The 18,911-nt window shown below is 38.0% G+C and overlaps 1 protein-coding gene across 3 annotated transcripts in view; it reads right to left on the bottom strand.

Moving 5' to 3' along the window:
• Nucleotides 1-18,911, bottom strand: part of METTL16 (methyltransferase 16, RNA N6-adenosine) — a 62,871-nt gene that overhangs the window by 24,124 nt on the left and 19,836 nt on the right. For all 3 annotated transcript variants that reach the window (XM_081579996.1, XM_081579998.1, XM_081579999.1), the window contains 4 exons: nt 17,726-17,925; nt 11,764-11,904; nt 9,263-9,378; nt 6,067-6,209 (listed from right to left, as the gene is read on the bottom strand). In XM_081579996.1, the coding sequence (XP_081436122.1) occupies nt 6,067-6,209; nt 9,263-9,378; nt 11,764-11,904; nt 17,726-17,925 (600 nt within the window). The remainder of the gene's footprint in view (nt 1-6,066; nt 6,210-9,262; nt 9,379-11,763; nt 11,905-17,725; nt 17,926-18,911) is intronic.

Raw genomic sequence — 18,911 nt, 5'->3', positions numbered from 1 at the left:
TATGCCAACGCCTTTGACTGTGTGGATCAAATAAACTGTGGAAAATTCTGAAAGAGATGAGAATACTAGACCACCTGACCTGCCTCTTGAGAAACCTGTATGCAGGCCAGGAAGCAACAGTTAGAAATGGACACGGAACAACAGACTGGTTCCAAATAGCAAAAGGAGTACGTCAAGGCTGTATATTGTCACCCTACTTATTTAATTTATATGCAGAGTACATCATGAGAAACGCTGGGCTGGAAGAAGCACAAGCTGGAATCAAGATTGCCGGGAGAAATATCAATAACCTCAGATATGCAGATGACACCACTGTTATGGCAGAAAGGGAAGAAGAACTAAAGAGCCTCTTGATAAAAGGGAAAGAGAAGAGTGAAAAAGTTGGCTTAAAGCTCAACATTCAGAAAACGAAGATCATGGCATCTGGTCCCATCACTTCATGGCAAATAGATGGGGAAACAGTGGAAACAGTGTCAGACTTTATTTTTCTGGGCTCCAAAATCACTGCAGATGGTGATTGCAGCCATTAAATGAAAAGACAGTTGCTCCTTGGAAGAAAAGCTATGACAAACCTAGACAGCATTTTAAAAAGCTGAGACATTACGTTGCCAACAAAGGTCCATCTAGTCGAGGCTATGGTTTTTCCAGTCATTATGTATGGAAGTCAGAGTTGGACTATAAAGAAAGCTGAGTGCTGAACAATTGATGCTTTTGAACTGTGGTATTGGAGAAGACTCTTGAGAGTCCCTTGGACTGCAAGGAGATCCAACCAGTCCATCCTAAAGGAGATCAGTCCTGGGTGTTCATTGGAAGGACTGATGTTCAAGCTGAAACTATAATACTTTGGCCACCTGATGTGAAGAGCTGACTCATCTGAAAAGACCCTGATGCTGGGAAAGATTGAGGGCAGAAGGAGATGGGGACGACAGAGGATGAGATGGTTGGATGACATCACTGACTCAATGGACATGAGTTTGAGCAAGCTCCGGGAGTTGGCAATAGACAGGGAAGCCTGGCATGCTGCAGTCAATGGGGTCACAAAGAGTCAGACACGATGAGCGACTGAACTGAACTGTAACCTAAATACTGTATCATGAGTCTTTTTTTTTCCCCTTTCGGGCTGCATGGTGTGGCATGAGAAACATCCCCAACCAGGGATCGAACCTGCACCTCCTGCAGTGAGTGGAAGCATGATGTCTTAACCACTGGCCTGCCAGGGAGTCCCTTAGCTTCACTTTAAAATATATATGTATATTTATTTGGCTGTGTCAAGTCTTAGTTGCAGCACACAGCATCTTTAGCTGTGGCATGCAAACTCTTCCTTAGCTTCACTTTTTAAAAAAATGTCTGCCCATTAGATCCTAACTACTCTCAACAGGCATCCTGTGACAACTAATCAAAATGTAAGTAGGAAAAAAAAAAATGAAAAGGAAGATCTAGTTACCCAAGAGACTTTGAACCCATTATGCTATTTTAATGATGAAAGTAGCACTCCACTCATTACAGCATTTAGTAATTCCTTTGGGACAGCAGGTTTCAAGAAAAATTATTTTGAAATTATTTCGAATGTACAGGAACTGTAAGATTAGTGCAAATAATTCCAGCATACTGTGCACCCCGATTCACTGCACTTCTCCCATTTGCCTGCTCTGTTTTTTCTAAACCATTTGAGGGTTAGCTACAGACATTATCATGCCCCTAACCTTAAATATTCTGGCATGTACAAATTAAAAACAAGGACATTCTCTCTTACAACCACAGAACAACGATCAAATTGAGAAAATTTAACACTCATACAGTACTATTATCTGGAATATGGTCCATACTCAAATTTCACCAATTATCCCAATAACGTCCTTCATGTCAATTTTCTCCCCTGATGTAAGATCCAATCTAGGATCATGCATTTCATTTACATGTCAAGTCTCTTTAGTCTTTAGTCTCTTTCAATCTGGAACAGTTCGTCTTTTTTTTTTTACTTTCATGACCTTAATATTTTTGAAAAATTGTCTTACAAAATCTCTCAAGTTTGGTGTGTCTGGAATTTCCTCATAGTCAGATTCAGGTTAAACATTTTGGGCCGGAAGAACACAAAGATGCTGTGTGTCCTTCTAGGCAACTTGTATCACATGGTGATCATCTGGTCAAGATGGTACCCTTCAATCTCTCCACTATGAAGTTACTATATATTTCTTTGTAATTGAGAAATGCTTTGTGATTAGGGAACTACTTTGAAACTATGAAAAATATACTCTCTACAAATTATCCATTGTTGACTCCTCCATGAATCAATTACTATAATGATTCCAAAATGGTGATTTTTCTAACTTGATTATTCTTTCTACATTTATTAGTTGACATTCTAATGTAATAAAGAGCTTTTCCTTTATCCCTTATGTACTTCATTTGTTTACCTTGCTCAATGTGTTACAGTCCATTATCATCATTATTCACCCTAACCTTGCACTATATCGTCCCATATTTTGCTTGAGCTGTCTCCATGTTCTTTTAACATTTAATACCATAAAAGGTATTATCCCAACTTATAGACAAGGAAAATGAAGTGACTTACCCTTTTATAAAGGCAAGTCAAAGTTTGCAGTAGAACAGAATAGTCTATCAGCTGGAAAATTAACTAAAAGTTCAGTTATGAAATTTACAATTGTTCCTTGCAACTACCACTTACAGCACCTTGTAACTATACTAGCATCTAGTTTTTAAAACCAGAAAAGGAGGCTGGCTCCACATTAGAATAAAGTAACAGAGTACTTTTAATGTTTCCTTTCAACATAGAAGACTACAGCAGTTAAATCTGCTGGATTGCTAAAACAGAAAAGAGTTAAAATTACCTATTTACTATTCATTATTATTATTTATTATTCATTATTATTATTAATTACATCAAATATATATTTATTTAATTACACGACTACCCTATGAGGCATGATGTAGCTATCATTATTTCACTTTATCAATGAGAAAACAACTTTTAAAAATCAAAGAACCATATTCCAAAAGGCCCAGATTGTTAAATTTATTACCTAGCACCTGGTGATGATCACCAGATATGTGGATTTTACCCACATCCAAGAAGTCCCCACCATCTGGCAGGGGGCAGTAGATGGAAAGGAAAAAGCAAAAATGGGGAGTTAAACCAGCATTAAGTTGAAACTTTGTAACTCTGGTTCCTGGAAAAATCATAGAATCATTGCCATAAAGGGTGTCAGCTATAGTCAGTAATAAGAGCGGAATCCAGGCCATGAGGCGTTTGATATAGTCTGATTTATTTAGGTTAGGTGAGTGAGTCTCTAAAAAGGAAAATGCTATTAAGTAAGCTCAAGTCGCAGGCACAAAGAATGAAAGGTAAAGATGACAAGCACTTGTAAATCTTCATCAATGATAAAAAGGCTGTCTAATAATGACAATATGTCAATTATATCTCAACAGTAAAGAAAAGGCTGTGCACTTAGAAGTCTAACTGCAGGCTGGGCTACAGCGGCTGCACGGGGTGGTGGAAAGGGGATGAGAGCAGAATTAGAAGATCTGGGCCCAGATTTCTAACCTGTACAACTAAGAGGCTGGATAACCTTCTCTCCCAAGGGTCTCCCAGCAGGAAAATTCCTTCAGATACAAAACTGCAGTTGCTGCTGAGCGTGACTTAGGTGAGGCACCTGGAGCACCACCACTGGAGATCAGTCCAACAAGTACAACTTATTTCACTCTGCAATGTTACACATTTGGCTTAATTTCTGTACTTCTTTGGGAACAAGAAGAAGGTTAAGAAGATGGTCGAGTTTAAATACTTTTAATCTCTCATTTTTTCATAGCTTCAAAATATGCAGTTTCACAGCATTTTAAAATTTGAGAGTTGCATAGTGGTATAAACTTTATGTCAACAAAAAAATATTCAAGAGGGCATGAACTGATTCCTTTCTTCCTTTTATCTTCCCTCTCAACCTACCTGAGTCCTAACAGAGCAGACAAGACGGCTGAACCCTTTCTTTAAGTGGACTGTAACTGGTAATTTTTCCCACATATAACACCAACCTTGAAATGGTCGACTCTTCAGAAACATGATTTGTTGTTTTCAATCCCTCAGTCATGTCTGACTCTTTGCAACCCCATGGACTGCAGCACGCCAGGCTTCCCTGTCCTTCACCATCTCCCGGAGCTTGCTCAAACTCACGACCACTGAGTTGGTGATGCTATCTAATCATCTGGCACTAGCAATTTACCCTTCACAGCAAACATTCACCTTTCATTCAATCTTAGGGCAGCCACAGAGCCAGGTACAGGCAGACTTGGAACACATTGACCAATTTCTCTCCCTTAGAATGGTGTTCCTTTACAATATACTTTTTGTAGTTCAAATGGAACTTTGGAAATAATAGAAATTTACTGATTAAAAGTCTCCTGAAAATGACCTTCCCCATTTTCCTGGGTGACTCCAGTTCCCTCAAAAGCTGATAGATACTGAAGTGGCCACATGGCCCTGTTTACCTACTATCATGAGTTTCAGTGCTGTTACTTTCTTCAAGTTTAATTTACTTACTCACACTCTTCTCAATACTCAGTATAATTTAAGTCTCATTCTTCCTCACACCCTAATGTATCATTGAAGAAATCGATTAAGGCAAAAATATATTAACCTTTGGCTTTAATATTGTGTCAATTTTCTGAGAGGCAGATCATCCAATAATCCAGTTGCCTTCCATGTTTAAATAAAATCACATTTAACAAATCAGGATATGTGTTGATTTTGGAACTGGCCTTCTACTAAAATAAACAACTTTAAATGCCTGTAAGTCCAAAAGAAAAAAAAGGTTTCCCTAATTAGGAATTCTAGTTCTGAGTATTCACCCAGAAGAATTCAAAGTAAGGTCTTATGAAATATTTGCACATTCATGTTCCTAGCAACATTATCCATGACAGCCAAAACATGGAAGTAACCCAAGTGTCCATCAACAGATGAATGGATAAACAAAATGTAGTATATACATACAGAGGAATATTAATATTATTCAGCCCTAAAAAGGAAGGAAATTCTGAAACCTGCTATAAGATGGATGCATATCGATGACATGATGCTAAGTGAAAGATGGCAGTCATAAATCATATATGATTCCACTTATATGAGGTACCTAGAACAGTCAAATTCAGAGAGACAGAAAGAAAACTAGTGGTTGCCAGGGGAACCACTATGGGAAAAGAGGGAATAGGGAGTAGTTGTTAATAGGTATAGAATTTTTTTAGTTTTACAAAAAGAAAGAGTTCTGGAGGTTAGCTGCACAACAATATGAAATACTTAATGCTATTGAACTGTAACTTAAAAAAAAAATGGTTACGAAAGCAAATTTTACATTATGTGTATTTTACCACAATTTCAAAAAATTCTTATGTCCCAAAGCTAAATCCCAGGACTGAGAGTCCTTTCAGTTTGAACCAGCACATTGTCCATCATTTCAACAACATTTGGCAGGGTGAGAAGTCAAGCAAGACAAATAGCTCTGAGTACCTTATGTTGCTTAATGACAGGTGTGTTGTCCGAAATCATTAGCTTTTAAAAAGGAGTAGCCTTAACTCTCTTCTGGAACTGGTTAGGGATCTCAGTTTCCCTTCATTAAGTTCCTGACAGTTCAATGTCCTCACATCTGTCACTGTTTGGGAGACTGATTCCAAGAACATGAATTGCTTCGAGGACCAGGCAACAAATTTATTCTGGTTCACAGGACAGAGCTGAACCCATCTGTTTTCTAATCAAAAGCCATATTTGAATCAGTTTTGCTCCATCACAGGACCACACTAATGGGAGCAGTACAATCATATGGTATTTTCCTCCTTTCTATCCATTAGTACACATGATTATGGGAAACACAAATCAATTAAAGGCATGACAGCACCCTCAGAAACGGGGTCTTTGCAGACTGTAGGACCTTCAACCAATTCCATTTTTATCTGTTAATTCTTTGGACCACAATGATTCATTTCCTCTAAGTGATTTCATTTTCTCTAAGTGACATGGTTTCTTTCTGAATTACACACGGGAAAATATTCTTACCAACTTACCTTAATCTTTTTTTAAGCTGTAAACTGTCGTGTATGATCCTTTTAACAAACTCTAATTCACCTCCTTCTGCCATGATCTCTGTGATTCCTCCTGTATTTACAGAACTGGGTGGGGGTCTTCGAGGATTTCGAGAATTGACTCCCTGAACAACAACAACAACAAAAACCCCAGTGAAAAATTTTTACACCTTAAAACCAGGTCTCTGTAACCTAGTTCTAAGTATGAAGAAGTAAGAATGCTAAGTAAGAATGCTTAGACATAATTTCAATTTCCAAGTACCATGCTAGACTTAGGATTTAAAAATCATATAACCACGGCATTTGAAACAACTAAATTCATGTAAATATTCCTTCCCTAAAGGGTCTTTACCTTCCATCTTTGTGATTAAACATACTAACATTGTATTTTTTTATGTAACAATTCTGTCACTTTTTCTTTATGTTTTCTGTCTTGGTATTATATACTGAAAATATTCTGCCCAAAGACTATAAAAACATTGAATTTTGTTTTCTTCTAGTACGATTTCACTTTTAAATTTTAAATATTTAATCCACTCCTACCTCACATCATATTTAAAAAAAAATCCAAGTAGAACAAAGATTTAAATATAAATAGCTAAAACAATAAAACTTAGAAGAAAACATAGGAGTAAATATGCTTCTTAGCTATGATACCAAAAGCATAAGCAACATCAAAAACCAGATAAACTGGTAAAAGTAAAAAAAAAAAGTAAAAACTTCCGAGCTGCAAAGGACACTGCCAAGAAAGTACAAAGACAACCCACAGAATGGGAGAGAATATTTGCAAATAATATACCTAATAAGGGGCTTCCCTGATAGCTCAGTTGGTAAAGAATCCGCCTGCAATGCAGGAGACCCTGGTTAATTCCTGGGTCAGGAAGATCTGCTGGAGAAGGGATAGGCTACCCAGTCCAGTATTCTTGGGCATCCCTTGTGGCTCAGCTGGTAAAGAATCGGCCTGCAATGCAGAAGACCTGGATTCCATCCCTAGGTTGGGATGATTCCCTGGAGAAGGGAAAGGCTATACCCACTCCAAGGGACTTGCATATAGAATAAAGAATTCTTACAACAATAGTCAGAAGAAAAATAGCCCAATTCAACTGGGCAAAGGATCTGAACAGGCCTTTATCCAAAGAAGATACACAAATGATCAAAAAGTATGTGAAAAGATGTTCAACATCATTAGGCATCAGGGATATGCACATTCAAACCACAATGAGGTACCACTTCATACCTCCTAGGATAGCTGTAACCAAGAAGATAATAACAAGTATTGACAATGATGTGGACAAACTGGAAGTCCCACACACTAGTTATAATAAAAAATGGTGCAGCCATTTTGGAAAACATTCTGGCAGTTCCTCAAACAATTAAACACACAGTTACCAGATGACCTAGTAATTCCACTCCTAGGTATCTACCTAAGAGAAGCAAAAACATGTTCATCCAAACACCTGTAAAAGAATACTCGCAGCAGCTTTGTTCATAATAGCCATAAAGTGCCTAAAACCCAAATGTCCATTGATGAACGAATGGATTGATAAAAGGGGTATCTCCATACAATGGAATATTACTTGGCAATAGAAAGAAACTAATACATGCTATGAAATGGGTGAACCCTGAAAAGATACTATGTTTAGTGAAAGAAGTTAGCCACAAAAGACCACAGATTTTATAACTCCATTTTAATGAAATGTTTGAAATAGGCGACTCCAGAAACAGAAAGTAGACTAGGACTAAGGGGGCTGCAGGGAAACCAACAGTAACTGTTAATGGATGTGGGGCTTTTTTTGGGGGTTGGGGGGAGATGATGAAAATGTTCTAAAATTAACTGCGGTAATGGTTGCACAATTCTGTGAATGTACTAAAAATAATAAAATTCTACCTTTTAAGTAGGTGAACTGATGGCATGAAAATTACATTTCAGTAAAGCTGATATAAAAAGATATTTAATTCTGGTGCCAGTAATAGTCTATTTCTTCATCTGGAAGCTCATTCTACAAGAATATTCATTTTGGAAAATCCAGTTTACACTTATGGCATGTGTACATTTATGTGTATATAGAATATCTCAATATTTTTCTTAAAAATGTACTCTAAAGTGAAGCCGCTCAGTCGTGTCCGACTCTTTGAGACCCCATGGACTGTGGCCTACCAGGCTCCTCCGTCCATGGGATTTTCCAGGCAAGAGTACTGGAGTGGGTTGCCATTTTCTTCTCCTAGGATGTGGCTATTTTAGTTCTTAAATTTATCTGCATCAAAAGCCAAAATTTAGATTTCCTAAATCCTGCCTTACTTCATGCTCCAATCTAGAATGTGTTATTGCTAATAAATTTCTGTCCACCTCACCCCCAACTCAAATTTGATCCATGTGGAATTTATTTTGTTATGAGGTATGTAAATGGTATTTTAGAGCATCTGAGTGATTCTAAAAACAATTTATTCTCTCAAAGTTTTAAGCATACACACTACACCTTGTTTCCTCTGACTAATATTTCTATTAACTTTTCTTTAGATGAGGAAAAATTAGGTTAAATCAATATTTTATTGATTTTCAACAGCTTAGCTATTTTCAGCCAATGTATGAGCTGCTTTTAGCCATTTTCATGAGCAAATATATTTTATTTTATAAAATCAATATACTCATTTCAAGTTGGAACACTAAATCAGCCATTTGTTTCCTATCAAATGATAGCTGGCTGTAAAAACAGTGATCTTTCCTTAGGCCAAAAAGCCCAATGCAGGAGTAGAATGTAACCTAAGTTGGTCCAATCAGAAGAAATCCAAACGTTCAATGGTTTGAGAAAGAAAAGAGCTCCCTCCTCACCCTCTCCCACTCCCCATATATTACTCTGCCACAAGTAAACCAACTTGAGAACAGAAACAACCAAGGGTCAGATCAGAGCCAAAGGGAACTTAAAAAAAGTCTCAGCCTTGATATTATGATGAACTCTTTGATCAGACTGTTTCTGAGGTTCATGCTATTACTAGATTTCTCAGATACATAAACATACAATAAAGCCTTTTTGGAAAGTCAATCTGAATTAGATTTTCAGGTGCTTGATACCAGAAGCATTCTAACTGATACAGCTTCCAAAATAAACATTGCTCTTATCTTTGCAAAAAGGAAGACTTAGATAAATATTCAACTACTTTAAAGGAGAAGATGTTTTACCTTGGCTTCCAACTGATTGGCAAAAAAGGGAGGGTTGCACATGCAAAAGTCATAGATTATCTCAGATTCTTCTTTAAGAGCATCCATCAGGAGTGTCTTCTGTGGTACTTTAACCACTAGGAGAAAAAAAGAGAGACTTAACTACTATTAATACTGTGACAGTTTTCAAATATGTCCACAAATTCTTCAACACTAGTCCCTTCAAGAGGTGATGTTTGATCTCCCTCTCCTTGAGTGCAGCTTCACTCAATGACTTGCTTTTATTGAAAAGAATGATAGAAGTAACAGGGTATCATTTCTGAGGCTAGGTCATAAGGAGCAATATGGCTTCCTCCTTGCCCTATCTCTTAAACAACTTGCTCTATGAGAAGCCAGCTGACATGCTCCAAAGATGCTTAAGTAGCCCTGAGGAGAGATCCACATGGCAGTGAACTAAAGCTTCCCGCCTACAGCCACGTAAGTGAGCCATCTTGGAAGCAAATCTCTAACCTCAATCTTTCAGACTACAACCTCATGAAAGACTCTGAACCAGAACCACCTGGCTAGGCCACACCCAAATTCCTGACCCACATGAATGATGAGGTAATAAATGTCTACTGTCTAAACTGCCAGATTTGGGGGTAATTTATAGTACAGGAATGGAAAAAAACTCATTAACAATATTTTAGGGGACTTCCTTGGTGGTTTAGTGGCTAAAACTCCACGCTCCCAATGCCATGGGCCCAGGTTCGATCTCTGGTCAGGGAACTAGATACCACATACCGCAATGAACTGCAACTAAGAGTTCATATGCCACAAGAGAAGACCCCACATGCCACAACAAAGATCGAAGATAAAAAAAAAATAAATAGAAGATCCTGTGAACTGTAGCTAAGACCCAGTGCAGTCAAATAAATAAATATTTAATATATATATTAATATCTCCCTTTATGATATGTTTAACACTAGTAAGAAAAGCCTATTTCTTAGATAGCCAGTGTAAATTTGCTGCATGACTCAGGGAGCTCAAACTGGGGCTCTGTGACAAACTAGAGGGGTGGGATGGGCTAGGAGGGAGGTCCAAGAGAGAGGGGACATATGTTTACCTATGGCAGACTCATGTTGATGTATGGCAGAAACCAACACAATACTGTAAGGCAATTATCCTTCAATTAAAAATAAATAACTTAAAAAAAAGAAAAGCCTATTTCTTCCAAAGAGAGACATAAAGTCTCTTTAATGCCAAAAAAAAAGAACTGCCTTTTATGTAGACAATAAGCACAGAAATAAAAGTAAAAGCTCTACTTGAATACACTGTTTAAATTAGGGCACCCCATCAGTCTCTTATGGTACTTATATAACTTGAAGGGGCTTCCCCAGTGGCTCAGTGGTTAAGAATCTGCTGCAATGCAGCAAACACAGGAGACAAGGGTTTGACCCCTGGGTCAGGAAGATCTCCTGAGGGAGGAAATGGCAATCCACTCCAATATTTTGGTCAGGATAATCTCATGGACAGAGAAGCCTGGTGGGCTGTAGTCGGTGGGGTCACAGAGTCGGAAATGACTGAGCGACTTAGCACAAAGGAGATTTGACTATTTGTAGCACAGTTCCATGTACTGAAATAAAAAAAGATGGTACAGCTTAATCAATAGTGGGATTTTCTTCCTTTTAAAATCTTGGTAACTAGGTTATTTCATATACAGCTGGTTCTCATTAGCAGTAAAGTCACCACAAACACTGAATTAGTGAATACTGAACCACTGACTCCTAAGAGAAATACAGGGTTAGGTAGCTTCAAGCCTCTGATCACATTTTCATCACCCGATCAATATATATCCTATTTTATGTATCTCTGTTTAAAGACACCTTATTTAATATACATTACTGACTCATCAACATTGAACTCATGGCCAACAGTACTATAATATGTCTGAAGAAAACTTACCTGACACACGTTATTTTCTGTAAGGCACATCACAGCCTTCTTGTACTTAGGAACACTAGTACTCAAGTACTATGTTTAGGGGCCATTAAAAACAGCAAAATCACCAAGAAACAGCACAGAATTGCAAGAATAAAAATAGTGGTACTAAATAGACCATGAAAAGAACACTTGTTTACAGTGTGGGAGTTGAAAGGAGACAGCAGGGAAAAGAAAAAAAAAGACAGCAGGGAACGCACACAGTGGGTGATTCAAATTTTTTCCCATTTTGCACATGTCTGTGAATGACCACAAAAGAACCACAAGTATTGATTTGGGGGCTAAAAATAGCCACATGTAAGCAAACTTTAGCAAGCAGGCAAATTCACAAACACAGAGTCCACAAATTATGAGGACTGACTGCGTTCACTCTGTTTCTGAGTTGATTCTGATAACAGCAGCAAACCCAATTACAATTGTACCAAATTTTAAAAAATTACCAAAGGTTGTATATTAAAGCAAAAGATAATGAGATGTGTTAAATTAGAAAAACAGGTTAACAAACAAAACTTGAAAGGAATATTGATTCTGCGGAGCTAACCTTTTATAAGATCAGATAAGTTATTCTGCTCCACATTCTTCTTTGCATAGTTGAAGCACATATCATCTACTTCTGTTGCAAGGAAATACCAGCCGTTTAAGGTTGTTCCAAGTAAAGGATAGATGCAGGATGCCCCAGTACCTAGTGAAATAAGAATTCAATACACATTGCACACACCTGAGCAGAAGGTGAGACCAATAAGCAAAAACACCATTCTTCTTTTCTTAGAATCCTTGTAGCCTTAACAGCTTAAAACAACAAGCTGGTACTGATTATACACATATTGCAGCTACTGGTTTCATGTATGTTAGTCTTACATCATAATTAGTTTCAAATTTCCTAGAGGAGAGAAACCTTCCTGCCCTCATTGTATGCTGTATGTAAAATGAAGTATGGCTGGTGATCAAGAAATACAAGACTGACTAACTGAAAACTGTCAAAACAATTTAATTTACTTTATAAAAAGTCTTCATTTTAAATCTCTCATGAAACTTAATTTTCTTGAAAGAAATCAATGTAATTTATTAAAACAGCACAGGAATATCTTAAAATAGATCAACATACACATCCCATTCTACAGAAGCAGAAAAAAATACACAGAGTATAAGATTTTTATAATATTAAATCACCCAATTTCCCACATATCTATCTGTAAGTTGTTACTTGAAGGAAACCAGAAGTAAAAAGGATTTATTTCTCAGATGTGGAAGCATGGAAAAACATTTGATCCAGGTCCAAAACATCAGTCACTGGCTGGTCCCACCAGAGTTTCAAGGCAGACCTTCAAAGGCAAATGCTCCAGGCAAATATCTCTCTGACAATTAGGGTTTTGTCCTAAACTTGCATGTAGAAACTCTAACCATAGACAAGCATATACTAACCACAAACAATTGCCACTGACTGATCTTGGCCAATGAGATCCTAAAGAGTATATTCAAGAGAAGAAAAGCCGGTGTTTTTCCCAGAGGCTTACAGTAGTCAGCCCACTTTCCAGGACCACATTTTGGTGCCAGTCTAGTCTTAGAAGAATTTAGCAGGAAGAACTAGAGGTCAGAGAAACACCTAACCCAGAGGAAAGTGACGGTCCTCTTACTGCTTCCTCATTAAGTACTCAGAACAGGCTAGTAAAAGACACGACAATGACTGATGGCCAGAACATTTAAGCTCTTTTGACAGTCACAGTGATGCTACACTTACAGTCATGTTTACTAATAACATCCTGGCCCTGATGCTACTGGGCAAACATCTCTGGGGGATGTGGGAGGTGGTGAGGGAAGGACTGGTAAAAGGTACTCAAGCTCCTCTCAGAATTCACAATTATGTAGACTCTGCTAATCATTCCGGAAAAACAGTCACTCAGAATAAGGAAAAGTAGCACTTCCAGCTCTGTAGGAAAAAAAAAAACTCAGAGCAGATCCCAGGCCCTTGAGTCTCACACAACAGCCTCTCTCTTCGTACTTCAACTTCATTTAAAAGCAAAAAGAAAAAGGACATCTCCCTTCAGCTGTCCAAAGATCAGGTGCCATCAGGGTAATTAAAAAAGGTGAAAGACCTGGCCTCTGCCAAAAAAATCAAGTTTCTCAATTCTTAAGACCAAAAGACTTGGATTCTAACATTCTAATCCCCTCAGAAAGCTGAATGGCATTTTTAAATGGGTAATAATCCTTGCAATGATAAATAAAAATGGAAAGTGTATAACATAGAATTAGAGCAAACTAATGGAGTCTGGGGGAAGAATTTATATAAAACCCTAATTAGAATGAATGTGATTTCAGCAAGAGTGCCCCTTGTGAAGAGCTAAAATCCATTAACCTTCTATATCCCCAAGTGCTATTTTAGAGGGTTTGGGGCATAATTAAAATAAATTAGTACTAAATAGGCTCTCAAGCTTTTTAAGCTTTTTATAACCCATCAGCCAATCTTCTGCGAGGAACATAAAAGAAACTTTTTTTAAACCCCATTATTTTTACCTAGTGCTTAGTTCATATCATGTGTTCAGAATTTTGAATGTTGAAAGAACGATGTATTTATCCATCAACATTCAACAAATCATTTAATGAGCACCTACTGTGTGCCAAAAACATTGCTAGGACTTTGAATGTTAAAGAATTAATAACAGACTCGGTACTTTGCAATCCGGTGGCAGAGAAAAACATTAATCAATCAGACAAGTGAATGTGGTTTTCAAAAAACTCCATGAAGGAAAATACAAGGTTTTCTAAAGTTCATATTCAAGGAACATATCTTATGCTGGAAAGTCAGAGAAGGCTTTCTTAGAAAATAAGGCTTGAGTTGACAGTTCAGTTCAGTCACTCAGTCGTGTCCAACTCTTTGTAACCCCATGGACTGCAGCATGCCAGGCCTCCCTGGCGTCCATCACCAACTCTCGGAGTTTACTCAAACTCGTGTCCATTGTGTCAGTGATGCCACCCAACCATCTCATCCTCTGTCATCCCCTTCTCCTCCCACCTTCAATCCTTCCAAGCATCAGGGTCTTTTCCAGTGAGTCAGTTCTTTGCATCAGGTGGCCAAAGTATTGGAGCTTCAGCTTCAGCATCAGTCCTTCCAATGAATATTCAGGACTGATTTTCTTCAGGATTGACTGGTTGGATCTCCTTGCAGCCCAGGGGACTCTCAAGAGTCTTCTCCAACACCACAGTTCAAAAGCATCAATTCTTCAGTGCTCAGCTTTCTTTATAATCCAACTCTCACATCCATACATGACTACTGGAAAAAACATAGCCTTGACTAGACAGACCTTTGTTGGCAAAGTAACGTTTCTGTTTTTTAATATGCTGCCTAGGTTGGTCATAACTTTTCTTCCAAGGAGCAAGTGTCTTTTAACTTCATGGCTGCAGTCACCACCTGCAGTGATTCTGGAGCCCAATGTTTCCCCAACTATTTGCCATGAAGTGATGGGACCAGATGACATGATCTTAGTTTTCTGAATGTTGAGTTTTAAGCCAACTTTTTCACTCTCCTCTTTCACTTTCATCAAGAGGCTCTTTAGTTCTGCTTCGCTTTCTGCCATAAGAGTGGTGTTATCTGCATATCTGAGGTTATTGATACTTCTCCTGGCAATCTTGATTCCAGCTTGTGTTTCATTCAGTTCAGCATTTCTCATGATGTACTCTGCATATAAGTTAAATAAGCAGGGAGACAATATACAGCCTTGCCGTACTCCTTTTCTGATTTGGAACCAGTCTGTTGTTCCATGTCCAGTTCTAACTGTTGTTTCTTGACACACATACAGATTTCTCAAGAAGTAGGTCAGGTGGTCTAGAATTCCCGTCTCTTTAAGAATTTTCCACAGTTTGTTGTGATCCACACAGTCAAAGGCTTTGGCATAGTCAATAAAGCAGAAATAGATTTTTTCCTGGACCTCTCTTGCTTTTTCGATGATCTAACGGATGTTGGCAATTTGATCTCTGGTTCCTCTGCCTTTTCTAAAACCAGCTTGAACATCTGGAAGTTCACGGTTCACATATTGCTGAAGCCTGGCTTGGAGAATTTTGAGCATTACTTTGCTAGTGTGTGAGATGAGTGCAATTGTGCAGTAGTTTGAACATTCTTTGGCATTGCCTTTCTTTGGGATTGGAATGAAAACTGACCTTTTCCAGTCCTGCAGCCACTGCTGAGTTTTCCAAATTTGCTGGCATATTGAGTGCAGCACTTTCACAGCATCATCTTTCAGGATCTGAAACAGCTCAACTGGAATTCCATCACCTCCACCAGCTTTGTTCGTAGTGGTGCTTCCTAAGGCCCACTTGACTTTGCATCCCAGGATGTCTGGCTCTAGGTGAATGATCACACCACTGTGATCATCTGGGTCATGAAGATCTTTTTTGTATAGTTCTTCTGTGTATTCTTGCCACCTCTTCTTAATATCTTCTGCTTCTGTTAGGTTCATACCATTTCTGTCCTTTATTGTGCCTATCTTTGCATGAAATGTTCCCTTGGTATCTGTAATTTTCTTGAAGAGATCTCTAGTCTTTCCCATTCTATTGTTTTCCTCTATTTCTTTGCACTGATCACTGAGGTAGGCTTTCTTATCTCTCCTTGCTATTCTTTGGAACTCTGCATTCAAATGGGTGTACTTCCCTTTTCTCCTTTTCCTTTCACTTCTCTTTTCACAGCTATTTGTAAGGCCTCCTAAGACAACTATTTTGCCTTTTTGCATTTCATTTTCTTGGGGATGGTCTTGACAAGTACAAGTATGGGAAAGAGTTGACAAGTACAGTAGAAATGAGAAATAATGAGGTGAAGGTGGGAAGCTCCAGGCAGAGGGAACAACATGTACAAAGAATCATCATGTCTGATTAGAAGAACTAAAGACAAGTGTAGAAACCAAAAAATAAGAAAAAGACTATAAGGAGAGGGTTTGAGAGACCTAGAGGGGCAAGAATCAGACAATGAAAATTCTAATAGGCCTACTAAAGGTTTTGGGTGTTTATCACAGAAGCAATAGAAAGTCATTAAAATGGTAAACATAATAATTAGACATAGGTTTATACATACTTTCTGGAATGGAGAGGCAACAGAGCAGATGAGAACAGAGTAGTTGAGAAGCTATTTTGTAGATAGGGAGACATGATGGTGACTCGGACTGGGATGGTGGCAACTGAGATGGAGAAAAGTAGATGATTTAAGAAATATTTAAGAAAGAAAAACTATTTAAGGGTAAAAGGTGATAGACACTGTCAGTGAGAATGGAGAGAAGCGAAAGTCAAGGATGACACAGTGGACTGTGAGGGAGCTGTTGAAATAAGGAACAAAGGAAGAGGACCAAGATTAGGAAGGAAGAATTTGAGTTTGGTCTTGGACACTGCAAAATCTGAGATGTCTTTGATATATCCAAGTTTCTCATATATTTGGGACCAGAGTTCAAGAAATGTAATCTGAGCTGGAGGAATAAACAATCTGTAGGTTGTCTGCATGGAGGTAAAAAATAAAGTCATAGACATGAATGAAATTGCCTAGAGGTAGAGTGCCAAATAAGAAAAGAGTTAAGACTGAGCTTCAGAAAGTCTCAATATTTAATAGCCAGATACAAGAAAGGAAGCCTGAAAAGGGGAAAAGAGTGACTAACAATGAAAAGGGAAAACCAGAGGAGTCTGGTGTCATGGAAGCCAATGGAGGAGAGTGCATTTAAAAGAGAAAGGAGAGGTAGGTAAATGCTGCTGGAAAGGTCATGTACTATGAGCCTTGAAAATGTCGAACATTTACTATCACCCAGAAGCTGTCTCCTATTAACTATATTTAGAAATAGAGCACAGAATTTTTAATTCAATTCTTCATTCTTTCTATAAAGAATTAATAAAGGCCAACAGATTAACAAATTTTAAACTCTATCAAAATGAAAACACTGGCTATGACAAACATATATTTATAATTGCAAAACACATCTGGCTTCATTTCCTTCTTTTTCTCTACTTATGTCCCCAAATGAATCAAACAGGACAGTCTTCTCCATTGTAGAAGTTTACAATTAAGTGAACAACTTAAAAGCCTTTTTCCTTCCTTTTAATTTTGGATTAAATACTCTCTACGAATAATCATCTAAGAGATTTCTAAAAGTATTCAGACCCACATGATCTTTTATTAAGTGGCCATCACCACAACATCCCAATATGGGGACTTCTGTACTAACACCAAATAACTCAGAGTAAAAATAGTGCCCAACAGACACAGATGTAAACATGGTGATCTGAAAAGCTAAGAAAACAGGAGCCCCACCTTCATTCTGCACTCTCTTACCCCCTTGTGCCCTGTTTGGGGTTGACAAACCCTTCTCAGAGAGACTGACAGCAGAAAAGCCCAAGTGTACCAAAAAAGGACAATGATATCTGTAGCCAGTTTCTTTTACACAACAAATACCCAGGAGTTTTCAAAGAACTTGTAAAGACCTCGCAAAATTTATGAAACTTAACAGTTAGCCAAAAGAGAATTTTAAGCCATGTACCTATGTCAATTCCTCTTCGGAGAGTACTTTTGTCAGAGTCCTGATGACCGATCAGATCTTCTACCCAGTGAATATAGTTGAGTCTCAAGGGAACTGTAGGAATCAGTCTCTCCAGAGGAATATCGATAGAAAGTCCAAAATCTTCCCTTAGCAGAGTACAAGTCAGAGCTCTGACTGCTTCAGGGTCTTTAAAATTAAGACTGAAAGGTGGAGAAAAAGAAGTAAAGCCGATTAGTAAGATATGCTATGCTGCAAAAGCTCTATGGCAACCAGGCAGTACCAAACACCCATTTGAATTTCCTAGGAGATCATGCATAAATAGTTATGCAGGTGCATTCAGGGCAGTGGCAAACACACATGGGTGTGAAACAGTCACAGTATATGAGAGGCAGCATAAATTTCCTCCAAAAATACTGCATCCTCATACATGAAGCATACCAGACCAGAGTACCTCAGTTCCAGTTCCTGCCAAGTTGTCTGCGTACTTAGTTATGTGACTTTGGACAAGTTATTTAGCCTCTATGAGGCCATTTTCTCCACTGTAAAATGGGGATAATAATATCTACATGTAGAGCTGCTGTGTGATAATCTGTGAAAAGTACTAGCATAATGCCTACTACATAATAACTCTTTCACAAATGCTGGCTATTTTTATATCACCAATTAACATGATTTGATAGTAGCAGCATTCTTTGAAAATCATACTTAAATGTGGAAAGAAACCAGTATAAGATGTTTAATAATGAAAACAGGTTAACATATTTAAATACAACAAATATTACAAATATTATATTTTAAATGTGACTAATTTTAGCAGGCTTCCTGAGTAGTAATTTACATACTACAAATTCATCTATAAAGATACAATCATTTCTCATGTATTCACGGAGATGTGCAACCATCACCACAATCCCATCCCATCACCCACAAAAATAAACCCTGTACCCATTTGCAAGTCATTCCTCATTTCTGCCCTTGGCTCTGGGCAACCACTAAGGTAACTTCTGTCTCCAGAGATTTGCCTTTTGTGAACATTTCATACAAATGAATCATATAACATGTGGTCTTTGCATCTGGATTCTTTCACTTAGCACAATGTTTGTGAGGTTCATCCATGGTGTAGCATGTATCAGTGCTTCATTTCTTTTTATGGCCAAATAATACTCCATTGTATGGACGACCACAT

The sequence above is a fragment of the Giraffa tippelskirchi genome, chromosome 3, assembly GCF_054371585.1.
Source record: "Giraffa tippelskirchi isolate mGirTip1 chromosome 3, T2T-mGirTip1v1.2.pri, whole genome shotgun sequence".
NCBI classification, from domain to species: domain Eukaryota; kingdom Metazoa; phylum Chordata; class Mammalia; order Artiodactyla; family Giraffidae; genus Giraffa; species Giraffa tippelskirchi.
This window is presented reverse-complemented; position numbering and strand designations above follow the sequence as displayed.